The sequence below is a fragment of the Erpetoichthys calabaricus genome, chromosome 3 (assembly GCF_900747795.2).
Source record: "Erpetoichthys calabaricus chromosome 3, fErpCal1.3, whole genome shotgun sequence".
Taxonomy (NCBI): domain Eukaryota; kingdom Metazoa; phylum Chordata; class Cladistia; order Polypteriformes; family Polypteridae; genus Erpetoichthys; species Erpetoichthys calabaricus.
This window is the reverse complement of record NC_041396.2, coordinates 169260681-169282178: the sequence shown is the minus strand read 5'-3', so window position 1 is coordinate 169282178 and position 21498 is coordinate 169260681. Positions and strand designations below refer to the sequence as shown.

At 40.1% G+C, this 21498-nt stretch overlaps 1 protein-coding gene across 4 annotated transcripts in view; it reads left to right on the top strand.

Moving 5' to 3' along the window:
- Nucleotides 1–21498, top strand: part of ralgapa2 (Ral GTPase activating protein catalytic subunit alpha 2) — a 789870-nt gene that overhangs the window by 435597 nt on the left and 332775 nt on the right. For all 4 annotated transcript variants that reach the window (XM_051925541.1, XM_051925545.1, XM_051925542.1 and 1 more), the window contains one exon: nt 4383–4441. In XM_051925541.1, coding sequence (XP_051781501.1) covers nt 4383–4441 — 59 coding nt within the window. The remainder of the gene's footprint in view (nt 1–4382; nt 4442–21498) is intronic.

Sequence of the window (21498 nt, the reverse complement as noted above, 5' to 3'; positions counted from 1 at the left end):
TATTGGGTCAAGGACGCAGGTGGAGGGTTTCAGCTGAGAAATTATTCTGTGTAAATCAGGTAAATCTATCCTGAAAGCTAGGAGCAACAAAAGCTCAGCCACGAAGTGGTAGACCATGCAGGTTCACCGAGTGCTGAATTACATAGTGCATAAAAATCACCACTTCTCTATTTCATTACTAACAACAGAGTTCCTTCCATACTTCCTCAGGAAGCAACATCAGTACAAGAACTGGTGGTCAGGAACTCTATGAAATGGATTTCCGTGACTGAGCATCTGCACAAAATCTTAAGATCACTATGCGGGATGCTATGTGTCGACTGGTGACTCTGGAGTGGTGGGAAATTTGTTCTCTGGAGTGATGAATCATGCTTCACTGTCTGGCAGTCTGATGGATGAATCTGGGTTTAGTGGATGCCAGGAGAAAGCTACCTTCTGGACTGCACATTGCCTGCTGTAAAGGTTGGTGGAGGAGGAATGTTGGTCTTGGCGCTGTTTTTCAGTGTATGACTTAGGCTACTTGAGTCCAGTGAAGGGTAATGTTAATGCTACAGTATACTAAGATATTTAAACAACTGTATGCTCCCATGTTTGTGGCAACAGCTCGGGTAAGGCTCTTTTTTGTTCGAACATGACTGTGGCCCTGTGCACAAGTCCAGGTCTGTAAAGGCTTGGTATGATGGGTTTTGTGTGGAGGAGTTTGAGTGGCCTTTACAGAGCCCTGACCTCAAACCTATTGAACACTTTTAGGAGGAACTGAGACACAGATTGTGAGCAATGCCTTCTTGTCCAACATCAGTACCTGACTTCACAAATGTTCTCATTCAAATAATAAACATTACTTTGTTTAAAAATGCAAACTTTTGTTTTCAAAAAAAACAACATGACTCAGGCGCCGCCATGAGTGGCAGCCTTTCTAGCATCTCCGTGTATGACTTTATCTTTCTACCTTTTTTCTCTATTTTTCTCAATTTCACTGTTCACTAATACCACTTTCTTTTATGTGAACTCGTTCCCTAGACACTTTTTACTACTTTTTGCTACTTGGACATGGATTTTTGCATGCCGAGACTTGTCTATTCAAGAAGTCAACTTCAAGAGCTGAGAACAAATGCCTGCACCGGCGTGGTTCCCTATTTGCCTGACGAGGTAAGAAGGCGGTATCGTGGCAGCAGAGTCGGTGCTAAGATAAAAGCCAAGTGTCTAGCGAAAAAGTGGAGATACAAGCCTTCAGTGCCTACTGTGATCCTGGGAAATTTGAACTCACTACCAAATAAGATCGACGAACTGGCTGCACTGGTGAAAAATGTCGGGACCTACAGAGAATGCAGTTTGTTGTGTTTTTTGTGAAACGTGACTAACAACTAACATCCCAGATGCTAACGTGGAGCTACCCGGGTTTAGCACAGTTAGAGCGGACAGAGACGCAAGTACCTGCGGGAAGCGGAAAGGTGAAGGACTCGCTCTCTATGTCAATACAAGGTGGTGCAACTCTAGACGTGTAAATGTTAAAATCTCCACTTGCTGCTTCACCACCTGAGGCCACAGGTCCGCCACGCCCTCGACCCTCTGCAGTTCCCATACTAGGAGAAGGTGGGAGTGGAGGATGCCATCATCTATATGCAACACCAATCCCTCTCCCACTTGGACAGAGGCAGCGGTGGTGTAAGAATTATGTTTCTGGACTTCTCTAGCACCTTCAACACCATTCAACCTCTGCTCCTTAGGGACAAGCTGACAGAGATGGGAGTGGATTCGTACCTGGTAGCATGGATCGTGGACTATCTTACAGACAGACCTCAGTATGTGCGTCTCGGGAACTGCAGGTCTGACATTGTTGTCAGCAACACAGGAGTGCCGCAGGGGACTGTACTTTCTACGGTCCTGTTCAGCCTATATACATTGGCCTTCCAATACAACTCGGAGTCCTGCCACGTGCAAAAGTTTGCTGACGACACTGCTATCGTGGGCTGCATCAGGAGTGGGCAGGAGGAGGAGTCTAGGAACCTAATCAAGGACTTTGTTAAGTGGTGCGACTCAAACCACCTACAACTGAACACCAGCAAAACCAAGGAGCTGGTGGTGGATTTTAGAAGGACCAGGCCCCTCATGGACCCCGTGATCATCAGAGGTGACTGTGTGCAGATGGTGCAGACGTATAAATACCTGGGAGTGCAGCTGGATGATAAATTGGACTGGACTGCCAATACTGATGCTCTGTGTAAGAAAGGACAGAGCCGGCTATACTTCCTTAGAAGGCTGGCGTCCTTCAACATCTGCAATAAGATGCTGCAGATGTTCTATCAGACGGTTGTGGCGAGCACCCTCTTCTACGTGGTGGTGTCCTGGGGAGGCAGCATAAAGAAGAGGGACGCCTCACGCCTGGACAAACTGGTGAGGAAGGCAGGCTCTGTTGTAGGCATGGAGCTGGACAGTTTGACATCCGTGGCAGAGCGACGGGCACTGAGCAGGCTCCTGTCAATCATGGAGAATCCACTGCTTCCACTGAACAGTATCATCTCCAGACAGAAGAGCAGTTTCAGCGACAGACTGCTGTCACTGCCCTGCTCCACTGACAGACTGAGGAGATTGTATCCTCCCCCACACTATGCGACTCTTCAATTCCACCCGGGGGATGGGGGGTGGGGTAAACGTTAATATTATACAAAGTTATTGTCTGTCTGTTATACCTGCATTGTTAGCACTCTTTAATTTAATATTACTTGGGGATTAATAAAGTATCTATCTATCTATCTATCTATCTATCTATCTATCTATCTATCTATCTATCTATCTATCTATCTATCTATCTATCTATCTATCTATCAAATAATGCAAACTTAGTGTTTTCTGATTTGTTTTCATTAAGTACTCTGTTTCAGGAGCCCTGCTAATTGTGCATTTTTGAGTTTATAGATTTTGCTTAACAGATTGAATATTGTATAATTCAGGTATTTACCTTGTGCTTTAAAACATTAGGAAACGTTCTGAGCAATGTGGGCATTTTGAAGTACTAACTAAATACTTTTTAATCTAGAATAATTTGTAGTCCGATATGTGTGAGGTTGGCACCCAGTGCAGCTGAGATAGGCTCTGAGCTTCCAGTAACCCTACACTGGATAAACCGGGCAGAAAATGAATGGCTGGACAGACAATTTTAGCCAGGTTCATAACAAACTGAAATGCGAAGTTTCACTTATTTTATGGTGTTGTAATAAAAAGTGAATAATCCCTTCCCTGGCTAAACTCACTCAACAGGCAGTCAATTGATCTCAACATTGTGCTGTCAAAATATACACAAATCGTGTATGTTTATTTCTGATTCTATAATGGTATAAAAGAAGCAAGCACTTTTTTGTCTTAAAATTGCAATGGGTCTCTTTTACTTTTTTAAGTAAAACCACACAGAATTTTTAAATAATAGGATACTGTACCTGCAATCCTGCACTGTAATTAAAACACTGGAAGTGCTTTTTGAGTTGCAACTGCAAATGAGACAGCTTCTCTCTCTTTCACTTTGAAAATGTTGTTAAATGTTTTTTCTCTTTCTCTTTCCTTGGGTCATGCTTGCCACTCTAGGCTTTTTTTTGTGCTTCCCCTGTTACAGTAATAATGCATATACTACCAGTGTACTACATGTATTACAGGTTGAGAATTACTCAACTAGATCATTATTTGTTGTTTAAATGACAAAACGTAATGGAATATCTGCCCTGTAGAAAGAAAATACATGTAAGAATGGACTTTTTTGTAACTAAAAAGAACAGAAACATACAGTAAGTCTGGCAATCACTGTATCAAATGAGCCATACTTCCTAAATGTATTTTCCTTCTAACAAGCTATGTTTAAATCATGTTGTTCATTTTATTATTAGACACAGTTCTGACATAGTTTCTAACTTTTGATTAGTATATTTTAATGTATCACTGAAATAAACAAACTGGTTAGTAATAGTCTGATAATCACTGCTGCTTAGAAATGCCATGCTTTTAAATATAATGGAGCACTATGTAACATAATGGAATACTTTTTTATATAAAGATATCCTGTATTTTTATGAATGAATTCTTTCTTAATAAATAGATGCTGTTCATATATAAGGGGCACACAAAATTCCTTCTAGATGAATGCGATCATGTATGAGCAGCTGCCTCTCAGTGTGTTGCTAGTTATTCTATTTGTTTAGTTTATTATGTATTTGTTGTAAGTTGTGAGACTATTTTTTTCCAGATTTTTTGTTGGCATATTTACATTTGGTTTTCTTAAGTTATTCAATAGGATTAATTTGCTCATATCTTAATCATTTTTTTTATATTACAATAGAAATGTATGTTTTATTATGTTTTTATGAAGTGTAATAACTTGAGAAATACTCTTTTAGGATTATTCTATCAGCATTTTGTTGATGAGTGCAAAGAACGAACCAAGTGAAAGTGCAAGGTATGATTTTTTTTTTAACAGTATTCAATGTATTTAAGTTCTTGTTTAAGTATTTAATTAAACTTATATGTGAGGACCTTTCTTTATTTTCTTTATTTATACTTAACATGGAGCAGTTTAAATACTGTGTTACTAGGGATGGAAAATAAAACGATAAAGATTATTATCGCAAAATAACTTTTCTTCATTAGAAATATAAGGCATGGTCGATACAACATTGTTAGAACTCATTCCATCCATGTTTTAACAGACAACATGAAAAGCCAATAATAATGAGAACATCGCTGCGCTGAACCAATCATGTGGCTGGAATAGAGTTATAGGCACGTCGGGTTAGATTGATGCACACAGCACTGAGCGTAGGAGTAGCAGCTGTGCACCTCAGGAGTGGGAGCGAGATAAAAGAGAAAATGATGACAGAAAATTTTAACGATATAACGGCCGATCCAATCATCCGGACCGGCACCTGCACCACCGAGATCTATGGCCTGGCAACCTGACGGAACATTAGACTAGACAAGCTGAACTTCTTCCAAACCACTTCCCCTATCAAGAATCAAAATAAGAAAAAAGGCAAACAGTATGTAAAATAATAAAGTGAAAATTTATTAATAAAAAGAAGTGAAACAAACTCCAAACAATATACATATATCTCACCATCCAACCCATACCAACATAACACACACACAACCCCAAAAGTGAACGGCGGAATGTTATAATATAAGGTGCAGCAATAAATATAAAATACAAACCCTCCCTTGTCCCTACACTGAATACGAAACAGATATGACACACAGAAAACATGAAACACACATGAAAGTCCAAAAGATTAAACTGAAGTTGATTATAGAAAGTGTTCTTGTCCGGTTGAAATTGTCCTATGGTAAATATTACACAGATATAATGGTTGTTTGCTCCTTCCCCAAACAACAAAAAACAGTCTCACCGTGCTGTCCTCGGCATGTTGGTATGATCCTGAATAACGGGGTTCACTTAGTGATGGTGAAGTTGTTACTGTCCGGCGTTGAAAGCAGCAAGCGTGAAAAGGGTGTAAATTCCGTATTTCTTTGGTTTCCAGTGAAGTGTCCAGGTTGTAACTGATCCCTCATTTCTTTTCGTCCTCTTATTTATATAGCAATGGCCCAGATGGAACTGATGTGATTGACAGGGACAATTACCTTGAGGGGTCACGGCTCTACAGTGTTCTCCTTCCCCCGTTGTTTCCAAGGGGAAAACATTTAAACAGACACACAATAGACTATATAAATGGGACAACGCTACAAAAGATGCCACTCAACACAGAACACATTGAAGATACCCCCATTCGTGTAGCACCGCTACAACAAAAACTCAAAAAAATCAGCTTACCAAAGAAGACAACCCAGAGGATACAACCCAAGGCTCAAAAGACGAGAACAAGAAGGATCCGAGGAATTCAGTAGTGTGGAGATATTTTAGCTATTTAAAGTTCGACAAGAACCAGAGTGGCATGCACTACAAATTGTGTCGAAAGCATGTTCCCACAAAAACATGTAATACCACTAACCTTTTGTACCAAATGAAACAGTAACATCCTTTAGAGCACACACAATGAAAGACTTTACACTACCAGACCCAAGCAAGTGCTGCACTAATAGAGATTTCTTGTGTCTTTTTTTTTTGCCTTGGAGAAGAGATCTGTATGCAACTGATTTTTTTAAACCCACACCTGCCTGCTCCTTAGTACTCCATCCCTTGCCCTCCCACTCTTGCATCCACTTGGCCCCATATGTAGTGCTCCCACCTGCTCCTGCCCACAGAAACACATTGCTTCAATTACAGAGAAAAGGTCATGTGTGGTTGATAATCCTGTCTAACATGATCTTGTACAAGGAGGTTGCTGAAGGTTTCCCCTCTTTGGCCCAGTTGTCCTTTACACTTTCTTTCCAACAAAATTGCATGTCTTTTTCACAAAAATGATCAAAAAAGAGCAGCACAAGCAAAATGTCTTGTTAAAGCTTTGTAAGTAGGCAACTAATTACTGTTCCACAGTACCGTATATTGAAGTAAAGCATGATCCATGTTAATAATTGCCATTCATTGTACAAAAATGTGAAACGGAATGTAGGTGCTATGTACAAGTCATATATATAAAAGTTTAAACTTAAAACATACGCTCTTCTAGTCGGCATATTATGGTAACTTAACAAACATTCTCCACTTTCTTACAGTACTTTTTGCTTACCAATACAAGCACACTGTAACCAAGCAAAGCACAATGAAAGTACTGGCATCTCCTTGTCTGCTCGCAAACTCTTTGAGGAAAGTGGGCATTACTAACAGCTGACCAGAGAACTTCACTGCACCCTTTAATTTAGTGAAATTGCATTATATTGCAGTTATTGCAAATTATTTTCTATCAATTCTCATCTTGTTACTGCACCTTTGTGATCCTCTTAAATAAAAGATCTAGAAACACAAGCTTTGGGCTGAGAAATATTGCTACTTTGTCCAATTGTCAAATTGCTGCATCACTGGATTTAGTACTACGTATATCTTGTCTAAACAGACCTGTTTGAGTGACCTTGTAAGCTTGCCTTGTTGTCCAGTATGTTTAAAATAGCTGACTAACTTTTTTACACTTGCCAGAAGCTGTGCAACCGCAGGTGCTTTCTCTATGACTGCTGGTGTAAAAACACTTGAGAGAATCTTGTTAAGAATGTGGGCACCACAGTTTCATTTTTTGTTTATTAAATTTAATTTTGTGTTAATACCTACTTTATTTATTTTGAACTGACCAAAGAGTTTTCTTTGTGTTCTCCTTTAAAACCTGAAAGCTTTAAGATTTTATGTTTAGATTTATGATATTAGAATTTTAGAATTTTTTATTTTATTTAGGTTTTATTTTAATTATTTAGAGCTTCAAATTTAGTATGTTCTCCTGTAAAACCTGAAAGCTTTTAAGTGGTCAGAATTGTGACTTTTTATTTAGTATTACCTATTTTATTTATTTAGAATTGTCCAAAGAATTCAGTTGTGCATTTTGTTTGTGTTCTCCTTTTACTCTTTAAGTTTTGACTGAATTAAGATTTTATTTTATTATACAGTAATCCCTTGCTACTTCACGGTTCACTTTTCGCGGATTCACGAGTTCGCGGGTTTTTAAATACAAGTGATTGCCCGCCTATCGCGGAAGTTATGTTCCAGACCCATCAGCAACAGGAGAAAATCCGCGATATAGAAAGACCATATAAATAAACATTTTTATAGTTTAAGCCTTAAAATACCCATCCCACATGCTTTAAACAAATGTAAACTTATAAAACACACTTTGTTAACACATATGATATGTGGATGTCGGGCTAAGGATATGAATAACATCTCACTATTATAAAACATTTTAACTTCACGCAAGACAAGACAGTGAGACAGGAAAATACAAGGCTTTAAAATTATTGACACGCAGAGCGACAAGCAGCACAAAGCCAGCACAAAGTCCACTTCTCCTTAGCGTTCATTCAGCTCCCCACCCCCTTGACAATGCGAAGTAGCAGGAGCGTACTGCGCCTCTGGGGTGGGGGGGTTTGAGCGAACATGCGTTCAGCCCTCACACCCCCACACACACACTCCTCCTCTTCCTTCTGAACGCGCAGAGCGACAAGCAGGCATTTTGGCAGAAGCAGCACAAAGTCCATTTCTGCTCAGCGTGAGTTCAGCTGCCCCCCTTCACAAAGCGAGTGCAGACACATCGACGTCTGATCGCTGCGTGCAGTGTTGGTCTGCGGTGTTTAAGAATGTAGAAAGTGTTTAAGAGCATAGGAAGTGTTTATAAGAGTGTGGTAAAGGTTAACAAGAGAGTGAGAAAGGTTTATAAGAGTGTGGGAAGGGTTTATAAAGCCTTAAAATATGTATAAATAATAAAATAAATATAGGTCGCTACTTCGTGGATTTTCACCTATCGCGGGGGGCTCTGGAACGTAACCCCCGCGATAGGTGAGGGATGACTGTATATACCTATTTTATTACAGTACATTTGTCATGTTCAACTTCTGACAGAAAAAAAATAATATTTATACCAGAATTAACCTTACGATATCTTCACAATAATTAAACTTCATTAAAGTAAAAAATATTCATAAAAAATCAGAGAGTCCTTACTGTTATGTTTACCCCCAGAAGAAAGAGGCAAAATATTGAATTTTTTTTCAGCAACAAAACATGTTATTATGTATAACTGAAACATGTATACATCAATGTGAACACAGTATGAAAGGTAAGTCTAGTGTCCACTGCTGTACTAATGCAGATTTAGTGCACATGCTTCATGTAATAAGTTTTGAAACTAACACAGTACAAGGCATAATACCTTCCAAATTATTACATGTGGGTACACTTGTTCGTAAGTAAGAAAGCATGCATTTTAGGTACAGGTAGGTGGCTGCCTTTAGAGTGGTTAAAAGAGGGGCACCACCGTATATAGGCAGGTACTTAGTTTAGAAGCTCCAATCAGGCACAAGAGTGCTCCACTGACAGATTGAGGAGACCGTTTCTCCCCCAAACTATGCGACTCTTTAATTCCACCCAGAGGGGTAAACGTTAACATTCAACATTATACATAGTTATTGTCTGTTTTTCTGTTTTTCACCTGCATTGTTATCATTTTTTTATTTAATATTATTTATTGTATCAGTATGCTGCTGCTGAAGAATGTGAATTTCCCATTGGGATTAATAAAGTATCTATCTATCTATCTATCTATCTATCTATCTATCTATCTATCTATCTATCTATCTGTCTGTCTGTCTGTCTGTCTGTCTGTCTGTCTGTCTGTCTGTCTGTCTGTCTGTCTGTCTGTCTGTCTGTCTGTCTGTCTGTCTGTCTGTCTGTCTGTCTGTCTGTCTATCTATCTATCTATCTATCTATCTATCTATCTATCTATCTATCTATCTATCTATCTATCTATCTATCTATCTATCTATCTATCTATCTAATAAGAGACTGTAGAAGAATACAAGAGAATAAGGAATTAACTAGCAGTGGATATTCAGCAGTCAAGTTTTCTTAAGGAAGAAGGTGTGCAAAATGTTTAATGATAAAAGATAAAATGGTTCTTAGTAGTCAGGAAATTAGAGCAAACAAAAAAAGTGACATTAATACAAAGGTATGCAAACAGTGTCACTGCAGAGCTTCCAAGTAAGGAATAAGAGGGATGCAAAGTTAGCAGAACAAAAAGAAAAAAGTCAAGTTAACCTCAAAGAAAGACAAATATCAGGTTGTTGAGGTGGAGAAAAATACAGGAAGGGGCCAGAAGGAATAAAATAATTGTAGTACTTTTTCTTTTGGCTGCTCCTGTTAGGGGTTGCCACAGCGGATCATCTTCTTCCATATCTTTCTGTCGTCCGCATCTTGTTCTGTTACACCTATCACCTGCATGTCCTCTCTCACCACATCCATAAACCTTTGCTTAGGCCTTCCTCTTTTCCTCTCTCCTGGCAGTTCTATTCTTAGCATCCTTCTCTCAATATACTCATCATCTCTCCTCTGCACATGTCTAAACCAATGCAATCTCGCCTCTGACTTTGTCTCTCAACCATCCAACTTGTGCTGACCCTCTAATGTACTCATTTCTAATACTATCCATCCTTGTTATACCCAGTGCAAATCTTAGAATCTTTAACTCTGCCACCTCCAGCTCTGCCTCCTGCTTTCTGGTCAGTGCCACCATCTCCAACCCATATAACATATCTGGTCTCACTACCGTCCTGTAGACCTTCCCTTTCACTCTTGCTGATACCCGTCTGTCACAAATAACTCGTGACACTCTTCTACATCCATTCTACATCTATTCCACCCAGCCTGCACTCTCTTTTTCACCTCTCTTCCACAGTCCCCATTACTCTGTACTGCTGATGCCAAGTATTTAAACTCATCCACCTTCACCAACTCTACTCCCTGCATCCTCATCATTCCACTGACCTCCCTCACATTTACACACATGTATTCTGTCTTGTTCCTACTGACCTTCTCTAGAGCATATCTCCGCCTTTTCAGGGTCTCTTCAATCTGCTCCCTACTATTGCTACAGATCACAATGTCATCAGCAAACATCATAGTCCATGGGGACTCCTGTCTAATCTCGTCTGTCAACCTGTCCATCACCATTGCAAATAAGAAAAGGCTCAGAGCTGATCCCTGATGTAATCCCACCTCCATCTGTCCCTCCTACTGCAGACCTCACCACTGTCACACTTCCCTCATACATATCCTATACAACTCTTACATACTTCTCTGCCACTCCCAACTTCCTCATACAATACCACAGCTCCTCTTCTCCTGCAACTCCTTCTGGCCTTCTCTAAACTTCTCCATCAACATCCTCACAGCAAACATTGCATCTGTGGTGCTCTTTCTTGGCGTGAAATCATACTGGTGCTCACTAATGTGAATTTCCCATTGGGATTAATAAAGTATCTATCTATCTATCTAATAATCGCCTCACTTCTTAATCTAGCTTCCACTACTCTTTCCCATAACTTCATGCTGTGGCTCATCAATTTTATTCCCCTGTAGTTGATGCAGTCCTTCACATCCCCCTTATTCTTAAATATCGGCACCAGTACATTTCTTCTCCACTCCTCAGGCATCTTCTCACTTTCCAAGATTCCATTAAACAATCTGGCTTTAAAACTCCACTGCCATCTCTCCTAAACACCTCCATGCTTCCATAGGTATATCATCTGGACCAACGGCCTTTCCATTTTTCATCCTCTTCATAGCTGTCCTTACTTCCTCCTTGCTAATCCGTTGCACTTCCTGATTCACTATCTCCACGTCATCCAACCTCTCCTCTGTCTCGTTCTCTTCATTCATCAGCCTCTCAAAGTACTCTTTCCATCTGCTCAACACATTCTCCTTGCTTGTGAGTACGTTTCCATCTTTATCCTTTATCACCCTAACCTGCTGCACATCTTTCCCAGCTCGGTCCCTCTGTCTATCCAATCGGTACAGGTCCTTTTCTCCCTCCTTAGTGTCTAAGCTCTCATACAACTAATCATACATCTTTTCTTTAGCCTTCGCCACCTCTCTCTTCACCTTGCGCCTTATCTCCTTGTACTCTTGTCTACTTTCTGCATCTCTCTGACTATCCCACTTCTTCTTTGCCATCTTCTTCCTCTGTATACTCTCCGGTATTTCCTCATTCCACCACCAGGTTTCCTTTTCCTCCTTCCTCTTCCCAGATGTCACGCCAAGCACCCTCCTTGCTGTCACCCTTACTACATCTGCTGTAGTTTCCCAGCTGTCTGGTAACTCTTTACTGCCACCCAGTGCCTGTCTCACCTCCTCCCTAAACTGAACCTTACAGTCTTCCTTTTTCAACTTCCACCATTTGATCCTTGGTTCTGCCCTCACTCTCTTCCTCTTCTTGATCTCCAACGTCATCCTACAGACCGCCATCCTTCTGCATAGGATGTAATCTACCTGTGTGCATCTTCCTCCACTCTTGTATGTCACCCTATGTTCCTCCCTCTTCTTAAAATACATATTCACCACAGCCATGTCCATCCTTTTGGCAAAATCCACTATCCTCTGACCTTCTTTATTCCTCTCCTTGACACCATACCAACCCATCACCTCCTTGTCTCCTCTGTTCCCTTCACCAACACGTCCATTGAAATCAGCTCCAATCACCACTTTCTGTCCCTTGGGTACACTGCTCATCACTTCATCCAACTCACTCCAAAAATCTTCTTTCTCATCCTTTGCACACCCAGCTTGCGGGGCCTATGCACTAACAACATTCATCATCACACCTCCAATTTCCAGCTTCATAATCATTACTCTGTCTGACACTCTTTTCACCTCTAGAACACTCTTGACATACTGTTCCTTCAGAATAACCCCTACTCCATTTCTCCCCCTATCCACACCATGATAGAACAATTTGAATCCATCTCTGATCCACCTCTGATCCACCTGGCCTTACTCCCCTTCCATTTAGTCTCTTGCATGCACAATATCACTTCACTCCATCATATTGGCTAACTGTCTCCCCTTACCAGTCATACTGCCAACATTCAAAGTCCCTACTCTCAGTTCCACTCTCTTTACCTTCCACCTCTCCTCCTGCCTCTGGATATGTCTCCCCCCTCTTCTTCTCCTTCTTCTTCTTCTTTGGCCAACAGCAGCCCAATTTCCACCAGCACCCTGTTGGCTAACAGTACTGGTGGCGGTCATTGTTAACCTGGGGCTCGACCGATCCGGAATGGAAATTTGCATTGTTATCTGCATATTGATTTGGCAAAATTTTACACCGGATACCCTTCCTGATGTAACTCTCCACATTTATCCGGGCTTGGGACCGGCACGAAGAAACACACTGGTTTGTGCATCCTCTGTGGCTGGGTTATAGTAGTTCATTAATCTGATTTTTAGGTTAATCACTTAATTTAAATAATTTAAAGGCCAACTGGCCAACTTTAAATAATTTAAAGGCCAACTGATCCAGCACCTCAATCTCATGGTTGCTGGACTAGAGGAGGAGTTGGCTGGCCTGTGTTGTAGTAGAGAAGTGCCTTACTTGGACCAGATGTCCTTTAGAGAGACAGCATGTACCCCTAATATAGCATGGGAGGGGAGTCCAGACCAGACAGGTAGAGGTAAGTGGGTCATGGTCCCAAGGCTCAAGGCAAATGGAGCAAAATGTCCAACGGCATCAACCCCAAAATTGGAAGTGTCAAACCATTTTCAGGACCTTGTAGAGCTGGACACTGTCACTGAAGATGCTGAGGTGATATGCAGGCATGAGAAGCCCCAACAGGCCACCTAAAAGCATGTCCCCAGAAGAAGAGAGGTTGTGATAGTTGGAGACTCAGTCATTAGGGGGATTGAAGTGTTTGTTCCAGACACAGAAAATCTCATATGTTGTGTTACTGTCTGGATGCACAGGTGAGAGACCTCCCTGGAAGGGTGGATAGGCTCTTGGCCAGAGCGGGGGTGAATCCGTTTGCCATTGTCCAGGTTGGAACAAATAACTTACATAAGGGTAGTCTGTCAGTTTAGCAATCCAGGTGCTGGGCTGAGGAGCATAACTGACCAGGTAGTCTACTCCAAAGTTCTGCCTGTGCCATGTGCCAGGAGATTAGAAAAGTTAATGTTTGGCTCAAATCTTGGTGTGTGGTAGACCTTTTGGAACAGATGGGACCTGTTCTGTCACAACAGATTACATCTGAACAGGAGGAGCACAGATGTGTTGGGTAGGCATATGATTAGGTTAGTTGAGGATTGTTTAAACTAAGGTATGATGGGGAGGGGGTTTAGTACAGGCCAGGTTTAGAAATGTAAATGAAAGAATTAACAATAGTTTAGAAATAAGTATGCATAATAATGTAAATCAAACCTAAAGTTTAAATGCAAAAGTAAAATAAGTAACATATTAAAAATAGATTGCCTTAAAGCTAGAAGTATCAAAAATAAAACAAGTGAATGATATATGTAGCTGAGCATTTATTATATCAATAACAGAAACCTGGCTGAATAACAAAGATAGGATCATTGAGGGAGAGAGGTTTTTAGGAAGGATTGTCAGAAAAGAAAAAGTGAGGGGGCGGGGCTGCTGTTTATTTCAAACAATTTAAAATCAAGTGTTTTTCAGTCATCTTAGTGAGGATGTGTAGATTTTTCTGGAAAGCATTTTGGAAAGAGTCCTTATTTTAGGAGCCTGTTGCATGCCAAATGCAGACTTTAATTTCAACATTAATCTTTTTATTAATTTTTTAAAAGGCATGATTGCAGGGAGATTTTATAGTGTTGGGGACTTTAACTACTTGAATATTAATTTAGCTATTCTTTCAAATAGCAGAGCACAACAATTGGAGTTTTTAGATGTAATCAGTGACTGTTTTTTAACACAGTATGTTAAAGCACCAATGCAGGGGAAGCCTGTCTAGATTCAGTATTTTGTATTAACCCGCATACAATTGAGGGTGTGGCGGTGATTGAACCCAGTGACCATAATATAATAGAATTCTCAGTGTTTTGGACCAGTGCAAATGCAGAGATCAAAACTGTTAAGTTTAACTTTGGTAGGGAAAATTTTGAGCAGATGTGGCAAAGCAAATGAGGATGGACTGGGATAAACTTTTAATTGTGGTGACAGTCCAGGAGCAGGAGAACAGGTTAAAAAATGTTTTACATATAATGCAGGACAGGTACATCCCAAAATTTGGAATCAGTAGGGAAATAAAAAATCTGCAGTGAATTAATAAACAGTTGAAAAAAGAAGCTACAAAGGAAAAAGCAGCTATAAGGCATTCAAGACAAATAACTCCGGTGTGAATCACAAGGCGTATGAAAACATGAGGGCAAATTTTAAGAAAGATGCTAAGCAATCTAAAAGGCAGTTAGAGAGGAAGATAGCAGATAAGGTGAAAGAGATTATTTCAGAATTTTAGTAGTAAAGGAATAGTGAGGGATGAGCAAAGTGTATCACCAGTAGTAAAGGGGAATTAAAATACACAGACAGTGAAATAGCAGATGTTCTAAACTCTGAAGCCTTCACTTGTGAGAAGGTAGATCTCCTCCCAGCGATAAAATAAGGGGGTACTGATTGATTTGGAAATTATAGAGGTAGTTGTCCCATTTAGATTAGGCAGGACCAGATAATAAGAAGGTTATAGTGAGTACATACATAAACCCTTAAAGCATATTTTTAGGAGTCACTGCACATTGGGGAAACTCTGACTGTAAAATAACAAGTGTTTTCACATTTTATAAAAAGGATAATTGTGAGATAAAAACAACTATAGGCCAGTGAGCTTAATGTGCATCAAAGGTAAATTAATGGAGCAAGACATGTCAAGAACAGGAGCTTTACTATACAGTCAGCATGGGTTTAGAAAAGGGAGGTTGTGTTTTGCTAACATGCTAGAATTCTAAGAAGAAACCACTAAAGGTTTTGATCAGAGTGGCACATATGATCTATATATATAATTCACAAAGTCGCAGCCAGAGCGGGAAGACACCCATGAAAGCACGCACACCAAAACAAGACACCCATGAAAGCACGCAGGAAGGGGCGTGGATTCACTAAGCCGCCGACAAGTAGGAAGGAGCCATGCCCACCAACTCTATGACCAGTGGATACGACGACAACTCGCAGAGCCACGCCCACCACCTCGGACGCGTGCCTCAGAAAAAACAGCGTCATTTATGTTCGTCTGTGCAACAGTACACATGGACCTCTGAGCCACGTTGACTTTTCATTAGTCAACCTCAGTGGAACCTTGGTTCACACAGAGGCAGCGCCAGAGAGAGACAGAGGCACATACAGGCAGCCCAAGAGAGAGAGCCACGCACACACAGGCAGCGTGACAGGGAAACAGAGGGACACACACAGGCAGCGCGACAGAGACAGCCGCGCAATCCTTTAAAACTGAGGTTAAAACACAATGAAGGAAGCAGTCTTTAAAAACCAATAAGCCCTGTGCCTTTTTCATTAGCGTCTCACCTGCTTCAAATCCCTGCAACAGTCGAGACACTTTCTCAGCAGCTGACCTTCACTGTGCCTGACTCCACTACTGTCAGTCGCCTGATTAAAAATGGTGAACTCCTGCAATGTTACTATCTTGGTTGGCTTTTAAATAAAGTTCGGATTTGTTAAAATGTTCCTTTTTTTCCCCCTGTGCTTAAAACTCATTTAAAAAAAAAGTGTTTATACAACTACTGCAATGTTACAGAGAGAGAGAGGGCTCCCGTGCTTCTGAGAGACAGAGGGGGAGGGGGAGGGGGCTCGCGTGCTGCTAAGAGAGAGAGAGCTAGAGAGGGGGGGCTGGGGAGGCTCATGTGCTGCTGAGAGAGGGGGGGTGCTGGGGAGGCTCACGTGCTGCTGAGAGAGAGAGGGGGGGGGGGGCTGGGGAGGCTCGGCTGTGCTGCTGAGAGAGAGGGGGGGGGGAGGGTGGCTGGGGAGGGTGGGTGTTTGTGTCAGTGTTATTCAATGTTTTTACTATTACACTGTGAATTCTATGGTGTAATAATTAACTATATTTGTGCTTAAAAATCTTTAAAAAATATATTTACATACAGTTCGTACGGTCTGGAATGGATTAATTGTATTTACATACAATCCTATGGGGGAAATTGCTTTGGTTCACGACCAAATCGGTTTACGACCAGAGGTTTGGAACGAATTATGGTCGTGAACCGAGGTTCCACTGTATATTGAGTCTAGAAAACATGATCAGCAAGTCTTTGATAGGCTGCAACAAAATGATGAAAGAACAGGCACATTTTTTTCTCACAAGCTGGGTGGGTGAGTGTTAGTTAGTTAATTAGCTACTCGAAGGATTTCAAGATTTAATATGCACAAGCGGTAACACTGCAAAAGCAGCCCAAACCAGAAAAGACGGCTCGCAAAAAGTGGCTGACAAATTAAACGCGTGTGCATTGTACTTACTGAAAGCGGCGTTACGGATTTTGCAAATGTTCATTTTTTCCCTCTGCTTAAAAAACATTTAAAAAGCACGTGATTATGTGGCGTATACTACGCCGCGGGTTGGTATGCAGCGTGTAAAACAGTTTGTTTGTCGCGGATAATTTGCCTTTTACTTTAACACGAAGACAATTTCCTGTTAGATTTGCCTTTGCGATGTCAATTGAGAAGGCACAGGGCCAAACTTTCAAAAAGATGTGCATGTATCTGCCAAAACCAGTTTTCAGTCATGGACAGTTGTATGTTGCTCTCTCCAGAGTTCCATCTTTTCATTCACTTACTGGTATGCCTGCAGGAACACGTGCAGCGAGCGAGAGAGAGCGAGCGACACACACACGCATACAGGTGCGCGAGAGAGAGAGCGCTGGACGCATAAGAATAATAATACTTCATTACATTGATATACCGGTGTTTTCAGTATTCAAAGCGCTATCCACACAGGGAGAAACCGGGAAGCGAACCCAAAATCTTCCACAGTCTCCTTACTGCAAAACAGCAGCACTACCATTGCACTACAAGGCAGTTAAAGAATGCACCGGCCTCGATTTTGTTTTCACTTCTGTTTACAGCGATCGGATCGTAGCGTGCATTGTTGCAATGTTACTTTTCTTGGTGGCTTATTACATTGTGGATGTTTCACATGTTAATTTTTTTCCCTGTGCTTAAAAGACATTAAAAAAGTGTTTCTCAACTGTGACTCCGGAACAACTCAGTACGCAAGCTATATTAAGCGTCAACAACGAAGACTCGCTACACCTTAATGAACAAGTGCTGAAACTTATCCCTACCGACGAAGTAACTTTCACCAGTGTGGCCTCCATCGTCACAGACGATCCCGCTTTCAGTCACGGACAATTGTATGTTGCTCTCTCCAGAGGTCCATCTTTTCATTCACTCACAGTGGTATCCACAAACCCACCCCATTTGGACAACTGTGTCGTTCAGCAAGTGTTCACCCATCAATACATAATTATGCAGCGTATGTTACGCCGCGGGTTGGCTAGTATTATTTATTTTGACTTTTAGAAAACATTTGATAAAGTAACATTTGTGAGGCTGGGCATCAAACTAAAGGAGTAGATGGATACAGAATTGGTTCAGACACAGAAATCAGAAGGTTATGGTGCAAGGCACCTTATCAGAATTGGATGCTGTTAATAGTGGTGTTCCACAGAGGTATGGTCACAACTATTCTATATATAAATTATTGGGATTGTAATATAAATAACAAGATGGTAAAGTTTTCAGATGATACAAAATTAGTGGATTGGCAGATAATCTAGAATCCATTGAATCATTACAGAGTAATGTAAAAATGTTAGGTTTGAATACACAGTGAAAAGTCTAAAAATCAAAGTATACTTTATGAGAATTATTTAGGAGTCATAGTGGAGTCATCACTATTAACTCCCAGACAGTGTTCAGAAGCCATTATGAAGGCTAACAGAATGTTGTACTCTACACATCGTGTTACATAGTTTAAGTCCAAGTAGGTTATGCTCAACCTTAATAATACACTGGTTAAACCTCATGTGCAGTACTGTGTGAAGTTTTGGTCTCTAGGCTACAAAAAGGACATAGCAGTGTTAGAAAAAGTCAATAGAAAAGCGACCAGGCTAATTCCAAGGTAACAGGGGATGAATTATGAGGAAAAATTAAAAGAGCTGAGCCTTTTCAGTTTAAGCAAAAGTAGATTAAGAGATAGGTAGAACTTTATCAGTCCCCAGGGGTAAATTTTGCTTTTTACAGAAGCCCTTTAGAAATACTTATGTTTAGGATTGTGATTTGTCTTTTATTGTGGTGGAGCTGCAGGGTTGTCTGCCAGTGGTCCTGGAGGTAGATATGAAGCTTATGAGAGCAGATGAATTTTGTATAGTTCAGACATGTAAAAATCCAGGAGTGCTGCACACTGTCAAAAGCTTTCTTATAGCCTGCCCAAGCCATACTTTTGTCCCTCCTTGAAGCACTCCATCACCATCTTCATTAACATTAACTGATCTTCTTTAGTTTTGTTTCCTTTATGTTACTGTTATCCAGGTGTCTATGGATTCTTTCAGCATCTCTTGCTGTGTATTTGATGGAAAAGCAGGTTTTTGGAATTGTAGCTTTTTTAATTTGTTGGTTTGCTCTGATTTTGGAAGTGTTAAAGTTGCTCCTGTGGTGAGGCAATCCAGTGCCATCTGAATTTGTTCTATTAACAGGTTTTCAGTTGTTTAATCCAGAAGTTTGGTATGGCATCTACACCAGGTATTGCACAGTTAGATTTGTGTTGTTTGTATTTCTCCAATGGTTTCCCCAGGTCTTTCCATTCCCTTCATTTGAGTATTTTCCAGGGCTTTCTGTAATTTGCTTAGTCATTCTGTTCCTTTAGTATTATTTTTGTCAGGGTTAATTTCTTCAAATTTTCTTGGTGCACTTACTATCAAGACCACAACAACTCTTGCACTTTAGTTATGACAGTTCAGTTTGACTATTGCAACTCTTATTCCCTTAAAATTGCACCAATATGTTTCTAAAAGATTGCTGTTATGGTTGAATATTTTGCCACATTCAGAACAATAATATGGCTTCTGTCTACTGTGAATTCTTCTGTGCCAACAAAATGTTTCACTGTTAGAGAATCGTTTGTTACATTCAGAGCAGCTGTATGGTTTTTCTTCCAAGTGAATTGTTATGTGCCTCTGAACACTGTCTTTCATTGCATATTAATCACAAATTAATTTTGCCACTGCTGGTATATCAATATGACTTCTCTCCAGTATTTAATGTCATGTGGCTATTCAGGCTTCTCTTTTCTGGGAAACACTTGTCACATACAGTGCAGCTATAAGGTGTGTCTTGTGGTGTAAATCAACACCTGAATTCTCCTCTAATAGGAGAAATCAGTAATCAGACAGGAGAAAAGTTTACCCTTCTGCATCATTTTTTACTCTTCAGCTAATGCTTGAACTGGGAGCATTCTTCTACAGCATGATCAGAATGGTCCTATATTAAAGATATAGGTCTATTTCATAAGCAACTGAATTTACATAACAGTGTCAATCAATGCATACATTTGCTGTAGTTGGTTCAATACTTTACACACAAATGATCTATATAAAATAACATTTTGGTACATTCTGGTTCTTCTCATATACTTTGGGTTGAGCCACCACCCTTGAAATTTCTCTGTATATAACAACTGTCCACTCTTGTTGAATACAGGTCACCTGATCTATTAGTCAACTTTCAGTACATTTTGTTATTCAGTTGACCTTTATCTGGTTTCCTGATATGCCTGAACAGGTTTCTGATGTCTATTAACCCTTTATGCTGTTTCTTCAAGAAAGCATATCAGAACACTCCTTAGTGACTCCCTATCCGTAATGACTATGTGACACCTAAGTCTAATTTTTCTTCCACAATCCCTGGTGTGAATTCTTCTGTGTCTCTGAAGACTATATTTTAGTGAAAATTATTTTTCACATTGTATATGCAATATGGTTTCTCTCCTGTGTGAGTTCTCACCTCCATTTTACAACTGCTGCCCACTGATCAATGCGTGTCACATCTAGAACAGTTAGGACAGTTCTCACCAATATGAATTCTTTCATGACTACAAAGACTGCTTCTGTTTGAAAAGTGTTTACCACATCCAGGACAACAAGGCTTTTTTTCCAGTATGAATTTTCATGTATCAGTGAAGTTTAAATACAATCCCTGGCAAAAATTATGGAATCAGTACTATTAGAAGATGTTCATTCATTTGTTTTACTTTGTTGCCAAAAAAAAAAATCACAGATATGACACAAAGCTATTTTATTTAATAAACAATCATTCTGGCATTGTAAAATATACCTCAAAAATTAAATGAAATTCTTGTAATTAATAAGTATTTTGTCACTTATTAAGTGAGTGATCTGAGATGTTAGTATAAGAGATGTTCATTAGTTAATGTAAATAGCAGAACCCTTGCTTAAAATTTCTGTTACTGTGAATAGTTAAGTGAGCAGAAGATGAAGTGATCACTAAAAGGACTAAAGTTAAAGATGACATATTTCTTTAAGCAAGATTACATTTTTTCCATCATTCACAGGTACAAAATACCAAAAAATGAAAAGGGCCTGAAGCAAAAGTTTGGGCACCTGACATGGTCAGTACTTAGTAACTCTATCTTTGGCAGGTATCACAGCCTGTAAACGCTTTTGTAGCCAGCTAAGAGTCTTTTAACTCTTACTTGGGGTATTTTCACCGATTTGTCCTTGTAAAAGTCTTTAATTCTGAAAGATTCTTGGGTGGTCTTGCATGCACTGCTCTTTGAGATTTAAAGATTTTCAATGATGTTTAAGTAAGGGCCATGGCACAATTGTCATTTTGTGCTGCTTAAGGTGTTCCATTGTAGTTTTTCAGGTGTGTTTTGGCTCATTATCTTGTTGTAGGACCAGTCTTCTTTTTAACTTCAACTTTCTTTTTACAGATGTTGTAATATTTGCTTCCAGAATTTGCTGGTATTTATATGAATCAATTTGTCCCTCTGTGAATGACATGTTCCCTGAGCATCTGGCTCCAACACAAGCCCAAAGCATGATCAATCCACCTCCATGATTAATAG